This window comes from Pholcus phalangioides, unplaced genomic scaffold (assembly GCF_987345545.1).
Source record: "Pholcus phalangioides strain wild (caught in Gottingen) unplaced genomic scaffold, Ppha-v1.0 ptg000018l_1, whole genome shotgun sequence".
Classification (NCBI taxonomy): domain Eukaryota; kingdom Metazoa; phylum Arthropoda; class Arachnida; order Araneae; family Pholcidae; genus Pholcus; species Pholcus phalangioides.
The window spans coordinates 18,788,705-18,811,038 of NW_028301611.1; the positions used below are offsets into that span (position 1 = coordinate 18,788,705).

Below are 22,334 nucleotides of genomic sequence, written 5' to 3' on the forward strand. Positions count from 1 at the left end.
GGCAACAGGACGAAGGGTGTCCAGCCAAACAGTACGTAATCGGCTTCATGAGGGAGGGCTCTATGCGCGTAGGCCAATGGTCTGCATTCCGTTGACCCCACGCCACCGTGCGGCACGAAGAAGATGGGCTGCTGAACATCGAGGTTGGGAGCAACATGATTGGAGCCAAGTGCTGTTTACAGACGAGTCCCGATTCAGCCTGGAGTGTGACACCCGACGTGTTCTGGTATGGAGGGACAGGGGCACTCGAAATAACCCCGCATTCGTTCGTGAAAGGTCACAATAGAGACGATCTGGTTGGATGGTATGGGGTGGAATCAGCATACGCGGACGTACGGACCTGCATATCATTCGGAATGGCACTTTGACGGCCCGAAGGTATGCAGACGAGATATTGCGACCTCATGTCATCCCTTACGCTGGAGCCATTGGAGATTCCTTTGTTTTCCAGGATGATAATGCCCGACCGCATAGAGCTCGTCTGGTGGAGAACATGCTTGAAGCTGAAACAATACAGCGTATGGAATGGCCAGCGTGCTCTCCTGACCTGAATCCGCCTGAACGGCGCATTGCTGCGCGACCAAGGCCGCCTGTTACTGTCCGAGACTTGCAGATTGAACTTCTTGAGGAGTAGAGCGGTATTCCCCAAAGTCTGATCGATAACCTCATCGCATCCATGGCAAACAGGTGTGCAGCAGTCTTAGCTGTTCGAGGAGACCACGCGCCCTATTAAAACTCATGCATCATGTCTAAACAGTACTTTGTTTTATCGTTTACATGTAACCAAAAACCCTAAATCATCTTTTCATGTTTTTTCCATATTTTCAAAGAATTAAAGCTTAATTCCAAATTGCGCATTGATACGCGTGTACTATCCATTGTATGCTAATACGTGGCTGTCTCGCACGGTTTTCTTCACTTTTTTGCTTGCTCCCCTAATTGTTTTGAGTAGTGTATATATAAGTCCTTCTTTACAGCTTTTGAGAGCGTAGTGACCCTCTCCCATGTTGCACATATATCCCAAACATTTTGTACTGCTCTCAGCCTGCAATTTAGTAACCACCCAAAAAAAAATAATTATGCACTAATACCAATACTTCAGTCGCCTCGGATGTGTTCAGCCCTGTTGTAGGTGTAAGATTATATTAAAAGCAAGGGTGCTCAAAGTTTGTAGAGGAAGGGGTTTTTTATTGGTCGCGAAACGTGTTACGGGTCACTTAAGTGATCTGAAAATGTGTCTTAGGCCTCTTTAGAGACCTGCAAGTGTAGCGCGGTGCGCTTCAGTGACCTGGAAATGGGTAGTGGGTCACTGAAATTATGTGGAAATATGTGATGTGTGGAAATGTGGGTGTTCGAGCACCCGCAGAACTTTGTAGAATCGGTCCGAGCACCTCCAGAACTGATTCAGAAATTTAAATTTTCACGATCGAAACACTTCCGGCTCTCCTTCCGAGGGCCACGTTTGATTTGCGGGCGATTGTATGTGTGTATTAAAAAGTATTTATTTTTATCTCTATTTTTCAGTCCAACAAGATACGTACTATCATAAAAGCGAGGGGACTTTGGTACCCTAATGTGAATGGGAAGACGTTTGCCGTGTTTAGGGTCGACAGGATGCATCACCTGATGTCATTTCTGACGACGCTCGGTCCAAGTCCCGACTGGATAGTCGGAGTGAGTGCCCTGGAGCTGTGTCTGAAGAATTGCTCCTGGGTCACGGAGAAGATAATGAATTTGTACCTATGGGATGCCGGTGTCATCAATGGAGTTAAGTACGAAGTGAGTTTTATTTATTTTTTGGTTTTGTGCTTTCACTCTTGTACCAAATGTGACTTGTCATTTTCTTGTGTGAAATTGATGTCCAGACTACACTGGTGTTTGAACGACTTAACACGAAAGCATCGACTCAACTCGCTTATAGAATCATTGCCGATTTACGGTAGGTGCCGGATTTGGACAGACGTGAGTCTACGACGATAAAGTGGCCAAATCATGCGACTGAGAAACCGGAACGTACCGTAAACTCACTGCTAAAACCGTTTAGAGGGCATTATAAAGTGCCAATAGTCATTATTTCATGAGTAACCGTAATTAAAACATAATTATCATTCTCTGACCAGAACCCCGAGCAGCAGCCATCAATATTCTGTCGCTGTGTCCCGCCCATATATAAAAGAGAGTGAAATGCCTATTCCCTTTCCCCCCCCCCCAGCTGTTTCGGCTGGCAGTCTGCACGAAGAGCCGTTTAGAGCGGATATGGGGTAGGGAAACGATTCAACAGCGGGGAATCATGTAAAATATACGAGCACAACCAGAAAACTGACATCGGAATTTGCCAAACACTAACAAACTTCAAGCCAAATATTTTATTTAAAAGTAGCCGAAAAGTGAATCAAATATTAGAACTTGTGCTTCCATCTAGTGATCATAATTTTAACCAAAATTTAAACTATTGGTGCCTGTTCGGGGGTTTTAGCTCAATGGAACGAATGATGAAAATGGTGTCCGCTGCCGTATCTGAGAGGGACCGTTAAGCAGGGGCTCGAAATACATTATTTATACTTATATATATATATAGGCATTTTAAATACAAATACAAAGGCTACAACACGCAAATTTCCCAACGAGGTGGTCTATCATATCCCCAGACACCTACGTTCCTCCAAGCTCAAGCCTTGTACGACAGCAAGGGCCGTGAAACAAGGGTGACCGCATCTGAGAGGTGATCATTAAAAGGGGTTTTACTGTAAATAATACTGTAGATTTACACTTTGACTACACATTTGCATCATGGCTGCCAAAAAAAAAAACAATTCTGTCGAATTTTACGCATGTGCTGTAGGAGCACTTGCATAACCGGTAGAGGAAAATATATATAATAAAAAACGATAAATGTCGATTCGAAGTGTTTAATGTCGGGCAATAGATTTGTCTAGCCTTGTTTCGATGGAGTAATTTTAATTGAATAAGAATAATTTGCAGGGTGATCGTACACCGACCGTACCACAAGAGAAGATTCGTCGCATCACTTCGACGAACCCGAGCACCGACGAGTCACCGTTCTACGATTCTTCTGGAGCACCGATGAAACCGGTCGCAAGGCTTATCGTTTCCAGGCAGAGGGTTTACGAGAAAGCCTGCGACGACTACGACCAGCATCTGCTTTCTACTTCGGCCTATCCGACCGAAGGGCCTCCAGAAAAACGTGAGTAGCTTTTCTTCATTATGATTATTGTCCTATCTTTAGTCATTAGTAGATACCCGTAGACCTCTTGATCTTAGAGTAGTACTAGCTTGAGGAGTGTCAGAAACTGTATGAAAGCTTTACCATTATTTTTTTCATTTGAATTTTTTTTTTTTGCCTCAGTCCAGTGGTTCTCAAACTTTGGTCACTCACGCCACCCCCAGCATAGTTTAGTAGATATTGTGTATTCATAAAAGAACTACTTCAAAACACATAAATAGGCACACAGTAGGCCCATAATATTTCCAATTCATCGCGACGCCCTAACTAAGATTGGTTACGCCCTTAGGAGTCGCGACGCGCACTTTGAAAAACACTGGCTTAACCTCTTACTAGACATGGATCCCGAAGAGATGAAGGTCGGAGCTCGAAATTAATGATAAATAATTTCAGAATAAATGACAAATGATTTCATAATTGATGAAAAATGATTTCAGAATTAATGGAAAATTATTTTCAGAATTAATGAGAAGTAATTTTAGAATAAATGAGAAATGATTTAATAATTGATGAGAAAATTTCAGAATTAATGAGAAATAATTTCAGAATTAATCGGAAATAATTTCAGAATTAATCGGAAATAATTTCAGAATTCATAGGAAATAATCTCAAAATTTATGGGAAATAATTTCAGAATGAATGAGAAATAATTTCAGAATTAATGAAAAATGATTTCAGAATTAATGAAAAATGATTTCAGAATTAATCGGAAATAATTTCAGATTTTAAGGGAAATAATTTCGGAATTCATGGGAAATAATCTCAAAATTTATGGGAAATAATCTCAAAATTTATGGGAAATAATCTCAAAATTTATGGGAAATAATCTCAAAATTTATGGGAAATAATCTCAAAATTTATGCGAAATAATCTCAAAATTTATGGGAAATAATTTCAGAATTAATGAGAAATAATTTCAGAATAAATGAGAAATAATTTCAGAATAAATGAGAAATAATTTCAGAATAAATGAGAAATGATTTAATAATTGATGAAAAAACTTCAGATTTTATAAAAAATAATTTCAGAATTTATGGGAAATAATTTCAGAATTAATGAGAAATAATTTCAGAATTAATGAGAAATAATTTCAGAATTAATGAGAAATAATTTCAGAATTAATGAGAAATAATTTCAGAATTAATGCGAAATAATTTAATAATTGATGAGAAAATTTCAGAATTAATGAATGAAGCCCCAGGGGCTCCGAGGAGCACCGGTTGAGAACCCCTGCTTTAGATTATTCTGTTAAAAAAAAAATTTATATACATATTTAATTGAAGATGTACGCCATCATACAAAGAATATAAAGATCTTTGCCCCGTCCACTCTCTCTCTCTCACTGTAATATTCCAGAAAACGGGAAAAATATAAATCGTACGTAGAAATTCAAAGAATTTCACTCCCTTTTTTTCCACTCGAAAAAGACCGATAAAAATTCTTTCCGTCCAGGACAGAATTCCTCACATTCCTGTCTTTTTTTTTTTTGTATCTTTGTTCCACGTTTGGGGAACATTCCTTCCTATCGTTCCGTGAGCATTTCCCAAAGATCGTTCTTTCCAGCTTTGCCAAAAGAAAATACAAATGGTAAATAAATGTAGAGAAAAAGAGAAAGTGTTCGATATTCATGTCCCAGTAAAAGCTATAGCTCCTACCCTACCGTGGTGTAGTCGAATCGTAGTTTCCTACAAACATGTATGGCATATCAAAGTCCAAAGTCTGGCCATCATCGGATTTTCATCGTAATCTACGCATATGTATACAAGGTTTGTTCAAAGAGTATATGGCCACGATTTTTGCTGGGTGAACTAATTAGCCCCTGTGGTGGTCGAGTGGTCATAGTGACGGACTCGCATCGCGAGGATCCGGGTTCAAACCCCACCGTCTCCGCAGTGGTCGTCGGCTGAAGTTGGTTTTCTGCGGTTCCCAACTTCGAGGCGCGAGTGCGAGCCGATCTACCCGTTGCAAATTTCTCGCCACAGAGAGCAACAGGCTACAACGTGAGGGATCATTCAAGTATTACTTCAGCATCGAGGGGAAGGGGTTTCGGATTTGCTGACTTTTGACGACAAGGGGAGAGGGGAGGGGTTTGAAGTTGAAGGTTCCTTACGTCATCAACCACCCCTTTTTGAAGATATGAAATATTCTGAGCTGTTGACGAAATTTGGCTGACGGGATGGGGAGGGGGGGGGGGGTCAGTGTTTTGCTGACTTTTGCTGATAAGGGAGGAGGGGGTCAAAAATGGCTGAAAATCTGTTTACGTAACACTTAAATGGTCCCTTACAATTATTTATTCATTACACTTCGCTCTCTATGACTTGAGAAAAAACTCATTGTTTAAAAAAATTGATTGCAGATGGCAGCACTGTACATAACAAGCATTACAATGAGGCAAACTTCACGAAAGGTTCACTATGCATATACACACTCACACATCCCAACATGTACCGATTCGTTAGAAGTTCCGCAGAGGAATGTGGACGAGGTGCATGTGTCTGGTTTAGTAGTAGTAGTAGGGTGAACTAATGAAGCTAAGGAGGCGTGGTTTGATACACGTATGCAGGTAAAAATAGTACGCATTCTTGAATTTTTTTCCTGCCTACAGAAACTGTCAGTCACCGGTCCGGTAGGCTGCCGTTGAATGAGGAAACGTGGGCGCTGTCATAATTTCGTTGTCTGACAGGAAAAACTTGAACAACGCTACTGTATTAAATTTTGGGTGAAACTTGGTGATTCATGAGTAAAAATAATCTGCAAGATTGAACAGAACTACGGAGATGAAGAAATGCGCATCACATAGATAGCAGAGTAGTGCAGTTGTTTCGAAGTTGGGGGCATGTGAGTAGGGAGTGAATTATGTTCTCTCCGGTAGGCCTTCAACATCCAGAAATGAGACCATTATTGACCATGTGAGGACCGTGGTGATTGCAGGATAATCGAATTCCGCCGTGAACTGAAACTCGATTTTTCCCAAGAGCTCACAATTTGGAGCTAGTTCCAAATGACTGGTGAAAACTTTCATGCTGCAGACGGAAATAACACCCAATGAGATTCTACGACCTCCTAGAAATTTCACACGATAAACTTATTTTTCCCCCAAACAAAGGGGAATAGATAATGATAATGGAAATAACAATATACCTATTTGGTTTCGTATAATTGCATGCATGCCTAGGAAATATTATAAATAAAGAGGGGGAAATAGAACAATAAGGATAACTAAAAAAAATTTTCAATTGATTGTTTCCCAGCAAATCATTTTCCTTGAAAACATACGGGTCTTACATCATGGATCTTTTGACACTTCTCGTGAATTCCCGGTTCCAGTTTTTCAAAGTTCCGATTATCTTTACGGTTCGAGAATATCTATGCAAATCTATCATATCGCATGAAAAATCAGGATATACTGGTTTCTTTCAGACGTGAGCACCACTTTACAGAAAGGATTCTCATTCGTACGTCCCGTTTCTTACTCGATTCACCCACAAGTAGAGGGACAATTACTTGCTCGCAATAGAAAAGAGCGGTCACACAGTTCATTCAACGAATAGAATTTTTCATTCTTGGAAAGTAATATAGAGGGTATTTTTTGAAAGCAATTGCACTTTTCGTCTTGGATTTGAATAGACAGGGATTTATTTTTCTTCTCTTCCGAAATTGAATATTCACTTCAAGATAAAAGAAGCCCATCTCGTGTCTTTTCATATTGAAAATAGAGGAATAACATTAAATGCACGCGAAGATTCCAAGCGATTCACCCGATCCCTCATATTTTCCTTTATAGTTCGATACGTGAGGGGACGATTAAAACCAACAGAAAATTATTTCCGCCACAAAAAAAAAATATTTTTACTTTGAAATACAAATACAAATACAACGCCACAACAGGCAAAATGAGGTGGCTGAGAAAAAGATGCCCATAACAAATATACAGCAACCCAATTTTAAACAATACTGTCTATCCTCTACTTTTAGTTCCCTCTGTGAAAAAAAACATTTCCGAAATTCCTGTTGCCTTTAGGTTATAGGTTGGTTTTCTGTGGATACTAACTTCGAGGGAATCAGTCCAGCTGATTTCATGGCATCGGAATTTACTTCATTGTTGCATATTAACATGTTGCCTGTGATTTTTTACAAATGTATTATTTATGCAGCTGAATGTCGAGTCATGGAGTGGATGGAATGGACGCCTTGCAGCGTGACTTGTGGCCAAGGCATCAGGATGAGATCCAGATATTACTATAACCATCAGAAGGCTGAGATGTTCAGTTGCGTCGTACCGCTTTTAGAGAAACAACAGTGCGATGCCCTCTGCGTCGGGTAATTGAAAATATCTATTTATCCACAAAATGAACTATTTCTTTGCGAAAAATATCAGCAAATGATGATTTTTGTATTATTTTTCATTTCTAAATACTTTCGAAATTGTTAATTTCTGTAGTTTTGCTCCTCCGAGGAGCGAATGCGAGTTGAAGCCAATGTTCAAAACCGAAACTGATGAGCTTTTACGAAATGAATGAGTTAATGAATATCGCTATTGGTGTGTCTGAACAGCATATTATTAAATATGATTATTCGCAGAGACATCAGCTGCAGGACTACGGAATGGGGTGAGTGGTCCGAATGCAGCGTGACTTGCGGCAAGGGACTGCGGACGAGAAGCAGACGCTACGTGGACAACAGGGCCAGGAAAGCCTGCGCACTCGAACTCATGGAAAAGGAGACCTGCATGGGAATGAAGCCCTTCTGCGACGCGGACACTACGGTAATTATATGCGCATAATATCAAACTTAGACCCGTTAATTTTCATGTAATGGAGATGTGTGAATTTTCCTGCAGGTGAATGTTGAAGATACGTTACAACTGACTTGATAAGTAACTAGCTTCGTATTCTTCGCCATAAACCCGACATTTCAAAGGATATTTCATAAAACAAATTTAGTTAACTGACTTCGACAATTTATTAATACAGGGTGGTTGTAATTACGCGAACACTAGTCAGACCAATGTAGCGCCCGTTCTGGTGGACGTATTGCGTTGAAACTTGGTATATACGTTATGTAAACCATGAAGAAAAGAAAACTGCAATAAAAAAGTGTCATTTTTTAAACTGGTGTGAAAAAATTAAACTATTTTTATTGGAGTTTTCTTTCCCCCCCCCCATAGTCTATATAACCTATACATGAAGTTTCAATGAAATACATTCACCAGAACTGAGCTATACAGGCCTCAGTAGTGTCAGTTTAATCACAACAATGCTGTAGAGAGTTGCGGAGCAAAATAAAATATAATAAAAACTACAATTTGAAAAAAAAATTCAGAAACTCATTTTTAACTCCACTATTCAACTTTTTTATCTTTTTCTTAATTTATTTTGCACATTTATGAACAACGAGAAGATTCTGTGCTATATAGACTATTAGATCACGTTCAAATAATTTTTTAACCCTTTAAGTGGTTTTCTGTTAATTTTCAACAGGATGGACTATGAATTATTAGTACACCGTCAATCGACTGCTTTTACAGCGGAAGTACAGTTATGTATAGTGCATCAGATAAGAAACTCAATGGTAAAGATGTGAGAATTTCCATGAATGAATTTGAAAAAAGTATATAAGGTGACACCATAGAATCGATTATTAAGGGAATAATACTAGGTTTTGATTTCGCAGGGAATTTTTCTCTCATAAGATTGTTAATAAATGGAATAGCTGACATCCGCGAGGTAGTAAATTGTAACACAATTGACACGTTTAAAGAAAATACGATGACATGTTGGGGTAAATCGAGAAGCTATCCATACTTAGATTAAGACAACCATAAGTATTCTTTATGAGGGCGTTGTATAATATTTCATCATGTATATATATTGCTTGCAATTGCATTTTCAATTGGGTTGTTGTACATGACATCCATATATGTTTTGGACATCTTTTTCTCAGCGAAAACGAGATATCTCGGAATTGCCGCTGTAACGATTAAACTATATTTTCAACAAATAACCCGCGTTTTTCACATGAAATAAAGATTTCAAAAATATAAAAAATACAAAAACGTGCTTTCAGGTGTAAAAAATGTTTTACCATTCAATTTTTCATGATTTTTCGTTTTACTCAACACTATAACATCCTAGAAGAGTTGGTCCACTTTGCCCAAGAATATTTAGAAGACACCAACGAATAAGGCAAATACACAAAAAATAATAAAAGTCCTAATGCATTTCAACACCAACGGGTGCCGTCTTCAGAGGAAAAATGTAACCACTAGTTTCGCTGACCGAGTTTCCCATTTGGGTTGAATAGTATCTCACGCAGGCTAACAGCTTCATTCTGACCACGACGTTTGAAGTGAACAGACGTACTTCTTCCGCTGAGCAACCGAGCGTGAAGATTTGGTATTCAACCCAAATGGGAAACTCGGTCAGCGAAACTAGTAGTTACATTTTTCCTCTGAAGACAGCACCCATTGGTGTTGAAATGCATTAGGACTTTTATTATTTTTTGTGTATTTGCCTTATTCTTTGGTGTTTTCTAAATACTATAACATCCTCTCAATAAGTTTTCACACAAAGCCATCTAGATTTATATTTTTTTACGAAATTTGATTTTAGATGTCGATATTATGACCGGAACTGCTTGAATTTAAGGCCCGTTTACACGAGGCAAGTGCTTTAGTTGGTAACTTAATTTCAACTTACCGATTCTTCTTGAAACTGTCCACACGATAAGTGGTAAGTAGGCGCTCATTGGATAATTTTTACGGAGGTGAGCGCAGTTAGCGCATGCGCGCTTCAGTCTACTCAAATCCACGGAGAGAGACAGACGCACAACGCGCGGGAGAATAATAGTAATAATTTTTTATTTATCTGGCATTCAGAGAGGTGCTTTTTTTAAAGCTCATAGCTTTCGTAACGATGGATGAAGATGATCAGGTAGAACTTACGATTACTGTGATCAGAGCCACATTATATGATATTTTTTTTAAAGAATATAAATTTATTCATTTTCACTTACTCAAGGGGGGTATAGTTATATGATACACATTGAGGACGATGTATATTCTGACTCAAATTGAAGAAACGGTTGATAATATTTAAGTTCATTTAATTTTAAAAAACTATTTACATAGATTAACAATATTAATTCCAAATAATAAAAAAGGAGAAACTCTTTTCTCACTTGCGCGAGAGCAACACACTGAGCAAGAAGTAGGTCACGCAAGGGAAACAGTTCGCTTGTCCCCTTTTTTCGCCTCTGCACCCACGTAAGGGGGGCTAGAGATGACGCCACAGGGGAAAAAAGAATACACAACATATTATAAACTTAAGTAAGTCATCGAGAAGAAATATAAGATTTCTCTATTTCTCCTTTAAGTTGTAAATACCGATTATATGATATTTTAATCGATGTTAAAGAGGAGATAATTATGAATTACGTAAGCCGAAAATACGGGAGAAGATTCTTGGCATTCGTAGGAAATTCTAAGGGTTAAAAATTAAATAATAAAAATTCATTAAACAAAAATTATTTCCAAATGATTTCAAATTTTCGAAATCATTATTATTTTTTAATTTAATCTATAGAGATGATATCTTTATGTTAAATATTTGATCGTGTATTTTTACAACAGATGGCAGCAAATTCGTTCTGGACGAGAGAAATATTCGAAACCCCCCTCTCCAGTTTTTAATATATCAATCCTCCCCACCAGATAGAAAAAAATAGAAGGTTCAAAAATATATAACTCCTGACATCACGTCGACAGAATATTCCATAGCTTTTCCCAACATCGAATAATTTTAGCTTGTTTAAACAAGGTAATTTCCATTTCTATAGTTCAACAAACATTCATGGCGGAGATATTTTTCAATAAACTTGAAGATTGTGTCCTCTGGCCACCTCACCATCCAATATTTCGGCGGAATTCTAGAGAAACTTCAGGAGACGACGGAGTATGAACAGGTTCACGCTTGAGATCAAAATAAACCCCTCCGTGAGAGAGCAAAAAGACCCCTCCAGAGCGGCAGGTCACGCCCACTGGCGCATGCGCATAGGTCTACTTAACCGGAAAAAATAGAACCGTTCTTATCTCACTTACCAACTAAATCACTTATGCACTTGCGCACTTGCCAACTAAAGCCGTGTAAACAGCCCTTATCGTCTGCATACATTGTATCGTATTTGGCAACTAAAAATTAAGTTACCAACTAAAGCGCTTGCCTCGTGTAAACGGGCCTTTATATACAATATACTAAAATAGGTAGTATTATCAGTCTGCTGATTCCAAAAAAAGTATTTTCTTCGAAAGAGGCATATCAATAAATATATACTTTCGTTTTTTGAAGAGACCTGAACATTCATATTTCACTTATTGCTGGTGAAATTTCTGGTCTGATATGTCTGTTATAGGTCACGACGAAGAAACGGAAAAAAACGAAGAAACAGAAAAAATCAGACCGCAAGAAGAAGAACGAGAAAAATCCACAAAAGTCGATGAAGATCCAACTCGAAGAGACCAATGATAAGCTAATTGACGGATCGTGGCACTTGCTGACAGTGCGTCTCTTGTACTGGATGTCAAAAAGAATCAAATGAGAAAAAGCTTAAAATTACTAAAACTATCAATAAAATCTTAATGGAGTGAAACTCTTACCCTTACTAACGAAACATCTGAATAATAAGTACTAACATCCTCGAGCCCTTAACACGTGATAATATATTTTTCTGTCAGAATTACAAACATTTTAACATTCTTGGCGTCTGGCCAGTCCGAGAACCCTCAGCACAACAAAAGTCAGTGTGGCATATGTCCTATTCCTTAACCCCGTATGAATGCTACCATTGTAATAACTACCATTCTATAATTATTTCTCAGCATTACAAAGATTTATCGTCATCTTATCAAGCGCTTTTTGAAAATCAACGTTCAAAACGTCAACATTCCTGCACTTTCCTAACGCTTTAGCACATGATTATAAAGCGAAAAAAAACAATGTATATTGTAAATGCAAGACTTTTCTTTCCTAAAACAATGATTGTTGCTTGACAAAAGACGATTGTCCTCCATCCAATTCACCAGCGTCTGTTTTTATAATGATTTTGGATATTTTTTTTAATGTGCACGTCAATCTAACTATGCGATAGTTAGAGAATTTGCCACTTTTGTGTGTGTGTAAACTAACCTGTCAAATTTTTTTTTGCTTGAAAAATGGGTGTGATTGATTGTGTGCGTGAGAAATATTTGCGTTACTTCAAATAGTAGCATTAAGTTACATTTATCAGTGCTTACCGTAACTGTGCATATTTCAGTGAGATTCATTTGATTGAGGAGACTTTTCATATTCGTGTGAAATCAATGGTAGCGTAAGTTTCAATTACAGTAATATGAAACGAATATGAAACGGTTCTCTACATCTCAAACCTCATTTTTCTCTTTCATTGCACAATATCGAGCAACTTGCGCAGAACAATCCCGAATACGGAGCTGGGAGCCAATTTGCAATTATATAAGTGCCATTGCACACCAGTGATGAACCACCGTTTGATAATCATTGTGTCTCCATTGACTGAAATAACCTCACACGTGGATACACAAATCGATCTCGAGTAGCCCAGAGTTCAGTTGTCAATTGAACAACTCGAGTTGACCTTTTTTCTTCACACGGTGCTACTAAGCTCACTTCGAAACCCAAGAGACTGATTGAAAATAACGTCGTTTTCAGTTCACATGAATATTCGAAAATGCAATGTGCAAGAGATAGATGAGACGTTAAAATCTTAACCGTTTTGTTAGTGCATGGACGTGCAAAGACGCGAGAAGAAATTCGAATACACAAGAACGGTAAACGATCAACCTAACTGAAAAACGATCATTTGAATGCATAAGAAGAAGCGTCATGGAATATTCAGTGTGCCATCTATTCGCGAAAGAATTCACTACTAGTACAAAGAAATATTTCAGAGCCGCGATACTGGAGTAACAAGAATACTAAAGCCCCGTTCGTATGTGCAATAAAACATCCCGAGAAGTTTCCGATAACGGAGATTTTCGCTACAAACCATTCACATGACGTTTAGTTTATGCCAGTAATCCCCCCCCCCCTCTTGTTTCCGGAAGTCGTCATTGGTTACGTGGGTTTAACGGAAGTGCTTGATTCAAGATGGCTGACGAAGACGATTACAGTAGTTTTCGCTGCGCAAAGGATTATGGGATAGAAGGTCGGTGTCGACCACCAATCCACCCCAAGAAAGATGGGCCTTTTTTGATGAGCTTTCCTCTTACCTTTTTTTTCCCCTACGAGGGGAAAAAAGTTGCCATGCCGGTAATTGTCACCAAAGCGACCCCCAATCTTACACATGTGAACGGGGCTTAACATACCAAGTCACTAATCAACTGGTCGCGTAGGTATTCGAGTCGTCAATCCTCAAGTATCATTGTGTTCGTGGTGCCATATAAATATCAGGACTATGTATAATAAGGGCTGTTTCATGATGCGCAGGAGTTGGTACCAGCTGACGTCATCGCCCTGACAGAAAAGATCTATGATCATTGGCTACCCTGGTATTTCAATGTGGCTTTAGTTAAAAGGCATTGGAGGAGTGACGTCACACACCTGATCCGAGACCACGCTCACTGAGCCAAGGTGGAAGAGCAAGTTCAAAGGGATGAGACCGTCTTCACTATATAGCGTTGTAGAAATAAAAGTGTTGGGTCGCCTGGATATCTCAGCCACCTCGTTGGGCATTTTGCCTGTTGTGGCGTTGTATTTGTATTTACATTTGCATACATATATACCGAGTCTTCGTATATTCAGACAAAATTAATATCCCTGTGAGAAAAGAGCCTTAAGAGAGGGGGGAAACCGATTTTATCGCCTCCAGATGATGTTATTAAATTGTGTATGCGGTTATAACAGCAGCTAGTATACAGTGAAGGAACAGAGAAAAATTTTGACGATATTCAGAGAACATTTCCCACAATCTACAATGTCATCGCCACTACAGGGTTCTCGTGAAACTACATGCGTATACTACACGTATTAGCAACTGAGAAAAAGATTTTCTGTAAGAAATTCCTCGGGCACAAATGCAAAAAGCTTATTAGTGAATAATACAATATATTCGCTTCAGATACTATATGTGTATATAGATTATACGAGTATGTAAATATATATAGGTATATGTAATCCACAGGTAGATCCTCAGTGTGCGGTAACGCACTGGTCCGAGTGGTCTCCGTGTACAGTGACGTGCGGTAAGGGTCTAAAAGTGCGAACGAGGCTCTACCTGAGCCCAGCCGCCCTGAGTATGTGCAATGTGGAACTCATGCAGAAAGCTGCCTGCACTGCCGACAAGCCTGACTGCACGCTCAACCCCACCGAAGCCAAAAGTAAGTGCACATGCTATCAAAACTCACACTATCAATAGTCATGATAAAGATTAACAAATGGAGGTTCTAATTTTCTTGGAAATAATTTCAGGCTGAACAGATTCAGACTATCAATAGTCATGATTCAGATTCACAAATGGGGAATCTGAATTTCCTGGGAATACTGTTAGGCTGTACGGATTCCGGTTATTTATTATCTAAATTCAGATTCACAAATGAAAGACCTAATTTTCTAGGGAACCAACACTGCCAGGCTGAACAGATTCAGGCTATAAATCGTCTTAATTCTGATTTGCAAATGGAGGATCTACTTTTCTTGGGAATACTGTGACGCTGAACAGATTTAAGCTATCTATAGTGGTTAATCAGATAGGAAAATGAAACATGCAATTTTCCTCAGAATATCAAGCTGAACAGATTCAGACTATTAGTAGTCTTAATTCAGATCAACAAATGGAATATCTACTCCTTATCAGAATTCACACACACACACATACACACAAATGGAGGATCTACTATATCTTTGTCAGAATTCGCAAATGGAGGATCCACTTTTCCTGGGAATACTGTCAGGCTGAACATATTCAGGCTACAGATAGTCATAATAGTCATAATTCGGGTTCACAAATGGAAGCTAAAATTTTCCTGGGATACTGTCAGGCTGAACAGATTCAGGCTATTCATAGTCATAATTCAGATTCACAAATGGAGACTAAAATTTTCCTGAGATGCGTTCAGGCCGAACAGATTCAGGCTATCAATAGTCCTATTACAGATTCATAAGTGGAGGATGCAATATTTGGGGGATACCGTCAGACTGAGCAGATCCATTATGACTCGAGTTCATAGTCATAATTCAGGTTCAGAAATGGAGAATCTAATTTTCCTGGGAATACTATCAGGCTGAACAGAGTTTCAAGTTAATAGTTACTCCTGATTTATAGCTTATACAGTATATGCCTCACTCTTGGAAAAAAAAAATTTCCTTTTCTTATTCGGAAAAACCTTCCATGTTTCCTTCGAAACACATCCCTTGCAATGCTGTAAAAAATGACAAAGTCGAAAGTTATTACATTGTAATGGCGCAATGCTGTTTGTTTTCTAATCTTAGAGATATGTATGCAGCCAAAGGAGGTCGGCCCTTGTCGTGGATATTTTCCGAGGTGGTACTACGACGTCGGCAAAACCATGTGCCTGCAATTCATCTACGGTGGATGCAGGGGCAACAGAAACAATTTCGAACGCTACGCTGACTGCAACCGCATGTGCGAGGTCATGCTCAGAGGTAATGATCTCTACTATTATACGCAATAATATATATCTATCTCTCGAGTTCATGATGGCAATATAATACTTACGGAAAACATCAGAACTAATCTCAGTCTCATAAGAACGAAGACAGACACACGCATCCTATATACAATATCGCTCCTCCGGGAGCAATCATGCGAGATGGACTCTCTTTATAGTGAACCGATGATCCCTCTTCAACCCGTTCATACCATAAAGTTGCAATTTTACGCTCGGCCACGTAAATATGAGATATTTACGGCCTCTTAGGTTCTCCGTTCAGATTTCCTGGAAAAGTTACGATTTCATGCCCATAGGGTCTCGTTAGATTCCGTGGTGATTCTCCGCGAAGAAACTTGTGTTTGCTCGGCATTTGTGGAACTGAGGATTATCACTATCATCAGAATACGTTCGTCCGTCGAGATCAGAGTGTAATTAAAGTTACGTTCGTTTGTGTTCCAGAGACGGAGAGAACACGCGAGAGTTTGCAGTTTTATATTCTTGGGATTTATTGTCCTTTTTACTGGAGAGTTCTGGAAGCTTAGAATATCATTCATTTTTAACGAACGATTAAACTGATTAGTCAAGCACCGGGACTTTCCTTACATCAAGAATTCATTCTCATCTACGTCTTCAAACTATTTAGCTATCCTGTGGATGCATTGAAGAAGTTTAAATTCTAATACAAAAACGTATCAAAAGGAATATTTTAGTTGCTGTGACCATGAATGTGTGTGTGTATTCCGATAGTTTCCAAGCATGTTCAAAGCCGATAATTAATAAGGCACGATTCCTTTTAGAAGTGAAATGAAAGAAAATCCTCTCTGAAATGTCAGGATAATCTCCAAAATAAGCCGATTAGTTACATCGAAATGAAGCTGCTCCCACTCGAATTAAATTCTGCATTTTTAGCTCGCGAATTTCTACCGAGAGCACATCACCTTACGTCGAAAAAATAAATTATGGAAAATTAAGAAATTTCAATACTTACGTATTCCTTTTTGTCTTGCAAGTTTCCCCTGGTGAAAGATGCTGGAGCGATGTAACTCTGTACGCTTCAGAGGATTAAAGAACTTCCAGTTAGACGACGGGGTTCTAACCTTTTAGGACCTTAACTTCCAAGAGTTTGTGCATTTTGTCTTTGCATGCACAAGTTGTACTAATCGGTTCGTGCTAGTTTGAGCGGGCGTACCTTTTGCGCGATATCACTTCAGTGCGAGTTGCACTAAAGTGGTTTTGTATCGGTTCTGTTGCGCTCGGGTAAGAGAGCTTGATGTATGTGATACCATCTTAGTGCAAGTTGCCTTGGTAGTTCGCTTTTGTGCTTTTATCACTCTAATTAGGAGGTCAATTGGCAATCTTGGCACAAGTTGTGCGAGAGTGGCGTTGCCCTTTCATTGGATTTTAAATCGCGAGCATCTATTCACGAGATTATTGTGCTGGGTAGAATTTCTGTTGGTAGGTTTTCTGCTGGGTAGCTTTCTCCCCAGCATGACTCAACCCACACGGGTAAAAGGCTTATATGCCGGGGGGGACAGAGCCTGGGTCGTGTTGGGTCTGTCGGGTAGAATTTCTGTGGAGATGGTCGAATCTTCAGTGTTATCCGGTTTGCCGTCGATGGCGAATCGGAGGTGTTGCCCCTTTACATATCTGATAAATATATCACCATGCACTGACACATGAAACAAAAATAATAATCTTTTACGACCAAAACTGACCAAGTGATGAGACAATTTCATTAATTTAGACGGTTTACTCATCTTAAAAACGCATTAATATGGCCAAGCTTATAATGAGACATTTGAAAAAGTAGCTCATGACTAACTATAAACACTATATTCGCGTACTCGTAAATAAAGGAATCAAATGCACCAAAAAATTAATGAATAAGATGTATTTAGAGAGCTCATCCAATTGCAATTTGTCTGAGAGTTATTGTGTAAGATCAGACAGTAATTGAATACCCAAGGATTAAGATACGCATTATTGCATGAGATAATATCAAACAGAAATGTTTCACACCTGCACGACTTGCTTTAAAATACATTTAAGGCCGGGATTACACTATAAAAATGTAATAAAAGCTCTGTGATAAAACGTGAAAAATTCAACCAATAAGATCACCAGTTGTATTTACTCGAATGAAACCGATACACCTATTGGTTGAATTTTTCAAGTTTTATAAAGGATCTTTTATCAAACGTTTATAATGTAATCCTGGCCTTAGACATGGTGCAGTTATATTTTGTATTAATATCATGAAGTTTCTAGTTCATGTAAATTAGGGGTCTTCAACCCGTATTCCACCAAGATACTGATTAATGGAAAATGAAATCAACATTCTGGCGTCTGAAATCATGATCACAAAATTCTCATTAATTGTGGCCATTTTTTCTTATGTTGTGAACAGTTGTATACCTGTAGAAAAATAAAATCTTGACCAGAATCTAGACTCATCAGTTTCCATTCTAAACCAATAAGAGGATAATTTATTAAAATTTTCTGAATTTCATCAGAAATTTTTTTATCAACAGTGGTCGAGGGGTAAACCTTAGAATAAATTTGTTGAGGAATTTGCTATTTCCAAGGTGGAAATCGTTTTTTTTTTCTTCAAAATCAGACTGGTAGCCTTGGGTGCTATTGCACAACACTCGACTATCAGTCCGATTTTGTCAGTGAGCGACCTCTTAAATTTGTCAACGTATTTGATAGTTACTTAGTGTAATTATATAAATATATAATTCATTTAAACCTCTTTTCATTTTGTGTAAATATATTCAAATTTTACCAAAACCACTCATTGTATAGTCACAGGAGTAGGGACTGTCCACACCCTGTGATCAACCCCTCACATTAAATGTGGCCCGTGTAACTTTGCGCAAATATTGAGGTGGCCCTCGAATGCAAAACGTTGAAGACTCCTTAATGTAAATTATTATCTCTAAATTTCAAATCCATAACCAGAGCATCTGATGTTTCTATTAACTTTAATGGAATGTTCATCGGCTCTAAGTTTCTTCGTTGAAATATTATGAAATTCCAAAAGTATGAGAAAGTTCATACTTTTGGTGTATTTCTCCCATACACGCGTGAACATATGAATATACTGTACCGGTTGGTTTTTTGATACAATACTTGAGCACAGACAAAGCAAATAAGATAGGTATTTTTCAAAATATTGGAACTTTGCGTGATATCTTTTGAAAACACAAGCGTTCGCAAAATTTTATACTCTTCATTGTCTGTGAAATAACGTCCGTTATTCGCTTTCGGACAGAAGGGAAAGTAGAATATGTGGAGATTAAACGTCAGATCTCTGAAGTTGAATCACAGTGTAAGTGATTGAAAAGTTCATAAATGCGTGAGATTGTTCAGGAATTTTCTAGAGACTATATGAATTATGTTGTCTAAAAAACCGTTTTTACGAAAAACAAAATAGCTGCCAGCCAGAACGTGAATCGCCATGCGCGCACACTGTCTCAGGCTTCTTTGAATTCCCTCACAAACTTATGAAATTCGACATCACTCATGGCATTCAGGCCATACACTTCACAGATCTATCGACAATCGAACATGACAATATCGAAAAATACACTTCACAGATCTTGCGGTAAATCTGACATCATCCATGGAAATCGAAAAATACTTTTCTCCGATCTTAGAGATAAACCTAGCATCACTCATGGCATTCGAAACATGCACTCCACAGATCTAGCGATAAATCCGGCATCACCCGTGACATTCGGAACTGTACATTCCACAGATCTAGAGATAAACCTTATATCACTCGTGTCATTCGAGTCGTGTACTCCACATATCTAGCGATAAATCTGACATCACTCATGGCAATCAAACCACAAGCTTCACAGATGTAGTGATAAACCTGATATCACTCGTGGCATTAGGGACCGTTTACTTTGTATGTCTAGCGATAAACCTGATATTACTCATGGCATGCGGAACCGTACGCTCCACAGTTCTAGCGATAAACCTGATATCACTCCTGGCATGCAGAACCGTACACTCCACATTTCTAGCGATAAACCTGATATCACTCATGGCATGCGGAACCGTACACTCCACAGTTCTAGCGATAAACCTGGTATCACTCGTGGCATTCAGAACCGTACGCTCCACAGTTCTAGCGATAAACCTGATATCATTCTTGGCATGCGGAACCGTACGCTCCACAGCTCTAGCGATAAACCTGATATCACTCCTGGCATGCGGAACCGTACTCTCCACAGATCTAGCGGAAAATCTGACACCACTCGTGGCAATCAAGCCACGAGCTTCATAGATCTAGTGATAAATAGTCCAACTCAGACTAATGGTCGTCAGTACGGTCGTAACGGTGCAGGCCGTTGAGTAAGATATTTAAAAATTAGTGGGGGCGTTATACCGTATGATACTTTAACACTCGTTTGGTTACTATTTATGAATTTTATACCTCCTACGTGAAGCTGCCATGCAAACTAAAAATGTCTCACTCACTGCTTTTTCTTAATTCCAAAGCACCAGGATCCTTTCTTTTGTTATGTTAGAATCTCTTTATCTTTCCCTACCTTTGTCTCTGTTTAACATTAACGTGTAATTTATTTTTATTCTGCTCTCATTGCTTGTTACTTTGTTTTTCTGTGCATGCTGCGCTTTGGCACCATTTTGCTTGTGCTTGGATATATGCGTGAAAAAATCCGTTTGTTACGTTCAATACGTGATAATAATAATAATAAAAAAGACTACGTGAGAGCTTCACTGCCTCCTTCAGCTATTGCTTACGCCTACGCCATGAAAGATGCGAAAGTGAACCTGGAGAAAGGACTGGTCTGTGGTCTGTTTCAAGCCTTTAATTTTAGTTTATCATTGTGTATATTACATGTGTATGTGCAATATGTTTCTATGTGTTTTGTAAGGATTACTATAGCCATATTTATTTCATCCCGAAATCTTTTTGGAAAAAAATTATTGGTTTTCTAAAACGTTTTGTTTTATGCCCACAAACACAAGAAAATTCCAACAATTTTTCAGAAAGTAATGAATTTTCAAAAATGTAATGAGACTTTTAATGTAATAGGGACAATATAGCAAGCCATACGTCCGTTGGGAATTCTTTCCTAACGGAGTTGTTAACGAATGAAATAGCTCGGCTTTTGCAATGAAAACGATTTTCACTGCAGAACAAATCGAAAGGTCCTCAACTCTTCAATGACAACCATACATAGACGGATACAGAGTGGGTTGGAGGTGCTTCCCGTTAAGAAAAAAAATTGTGTTATTGACATAGGTGGGGAGGTGGACATTTACCGCCTCCCCGATGACTAGACACACCCTAAGTGATTGCCCCCACTCCCTTTTAAGGGGTATATATCCGCTTATGAACTTATGCAACCATATGGTAGTGAATTGCCACATGATGATTAACCGAAGGTGTCAACATTTTGAAAATGTTAGTAAGACTTTGACCACTCCAAAAGTTTTTTCCGCACAAATTCATTTGATTTGCTTAGACTCGAACTAACGTGCATGAATGTACTTTTGCATTCTTCGCTTTCAGAAATAATTTTGACACTCCTCAATGAACAGCCTATTTAATCAAATCACAGTTTCCTCAGAGGAACTGAGCAAACTGAACATGAAACCGGATCCTAACACTAAACGTGATCTCTCGCTTAGAAAGAAATATAATCAATCAGTTGATTTTCGGTTTACCGAATTACCAACATAGTAGTAATAGTAATGAATTTGAAAGAAAAGAAATATTATTCGGTATTTTAAGATGGTTTCTTCTCAGCTCAATAGATCCAAAAAGAAAGACATTTTCTCGACGTTCTGTCGATGAGAACTCACAAAGAATGTCCATCGGTCTACGTCGGGAACCGATTCTGGTCCGCGACAACTGTAGCGTGGCAAAACATCTGACATTCACATTAGGTTGAAAAATAAATACACCTTACGGCACGGTTCTAAATATAAATTGACTTTAACGCTTTAGAAAAAAATGTTAAGTGATTTTGTTGCGAGTAAAGCGATATTTGCCGGTTGAAAAACAGAAATGAGTACGGTGATTAGTTTAAGTACCTGGCATTTTTTCGGTTATGACAAAATATTCGTGGCCGCGACACATAATTACCCCTTTACCGAAGTGTTATTGCTGTCATTATGAAGTCCATCAATTGATTTATTTCCTTGATTTTTTTTTCTCGTGTAACAAGTGTCATTATCCGCAAAAATTACTTCAAGTCTCTAAGTTTACGAGTTCGCACAGGTTGACGCATATTATTTGTCTAAAGGATCTCTCCAACCGCTGACTTTACACGAATACTTCTTATAGCAAAAAGCTTTAAGGGGGGTCTCATTTTTAACATGGTGAAAAACTATGCTGTAATAGAAATATCACTAAAAGTATTATTT

The 22,334-nt window shown here is 38.5% G+C and overlaps 1 protein-coding gene across 6 annotated transcripts in view; it reads left to right on the forward strand.

The window, feature by feature from the left end:
- LOC149071797 (spondin-1-like) overlaps nucleotides 1–22,334 on the forward strand; it is a 130,903-nt gene that overhangs the window by 102,872 nt on the left and 5,697 nt on the right. For 2 of the 6 annotated variants that reach the window (XM_089247959.1, XM_089247960.1), the window contains exons 7-14: nucleotides 1,525–1,779; nucleotides 2,983–3,205; nucleotides 7,399–7,564; nucleotides 7,826–8,009; nucleotides 11,654–11,800; nucleotides 14,438–14,633; nucleotides 15,745–15,918; nucleotides 20,662–20,754. In XM_089247959.1, coding sequence (XP_089104085.1) covers nucleotides 1,525–1,779; nucleotides 2,983–3,205; nucleotides 7,399–7,564; nucleotides 7,826–8,009; nucleotides 11,654–11,800; nucleotides 14,438–14,633; nucleotides 15,745–15,918; nucleotides 20,662–20,754 — 1,438 coding nt within the window. The remainder of the gene's footprint in view (nucleotides 1–1,524; nucleotides 1,780–2,982; nucleotides 3,206–7,398; nucleotides 7,565–7,825; nucleotides 8,010–11,653; nucleotides 11,801–14,437; nucleotides 14,634–15,744; nucleotides 15,919–20,661; nucleotides 20,755–22,334) is intronic. The other 4 variants (XM_089247961.1, XM_089247962.1, XM_089247963.1 and 1 more) reach the window with 2 other exon arrangements.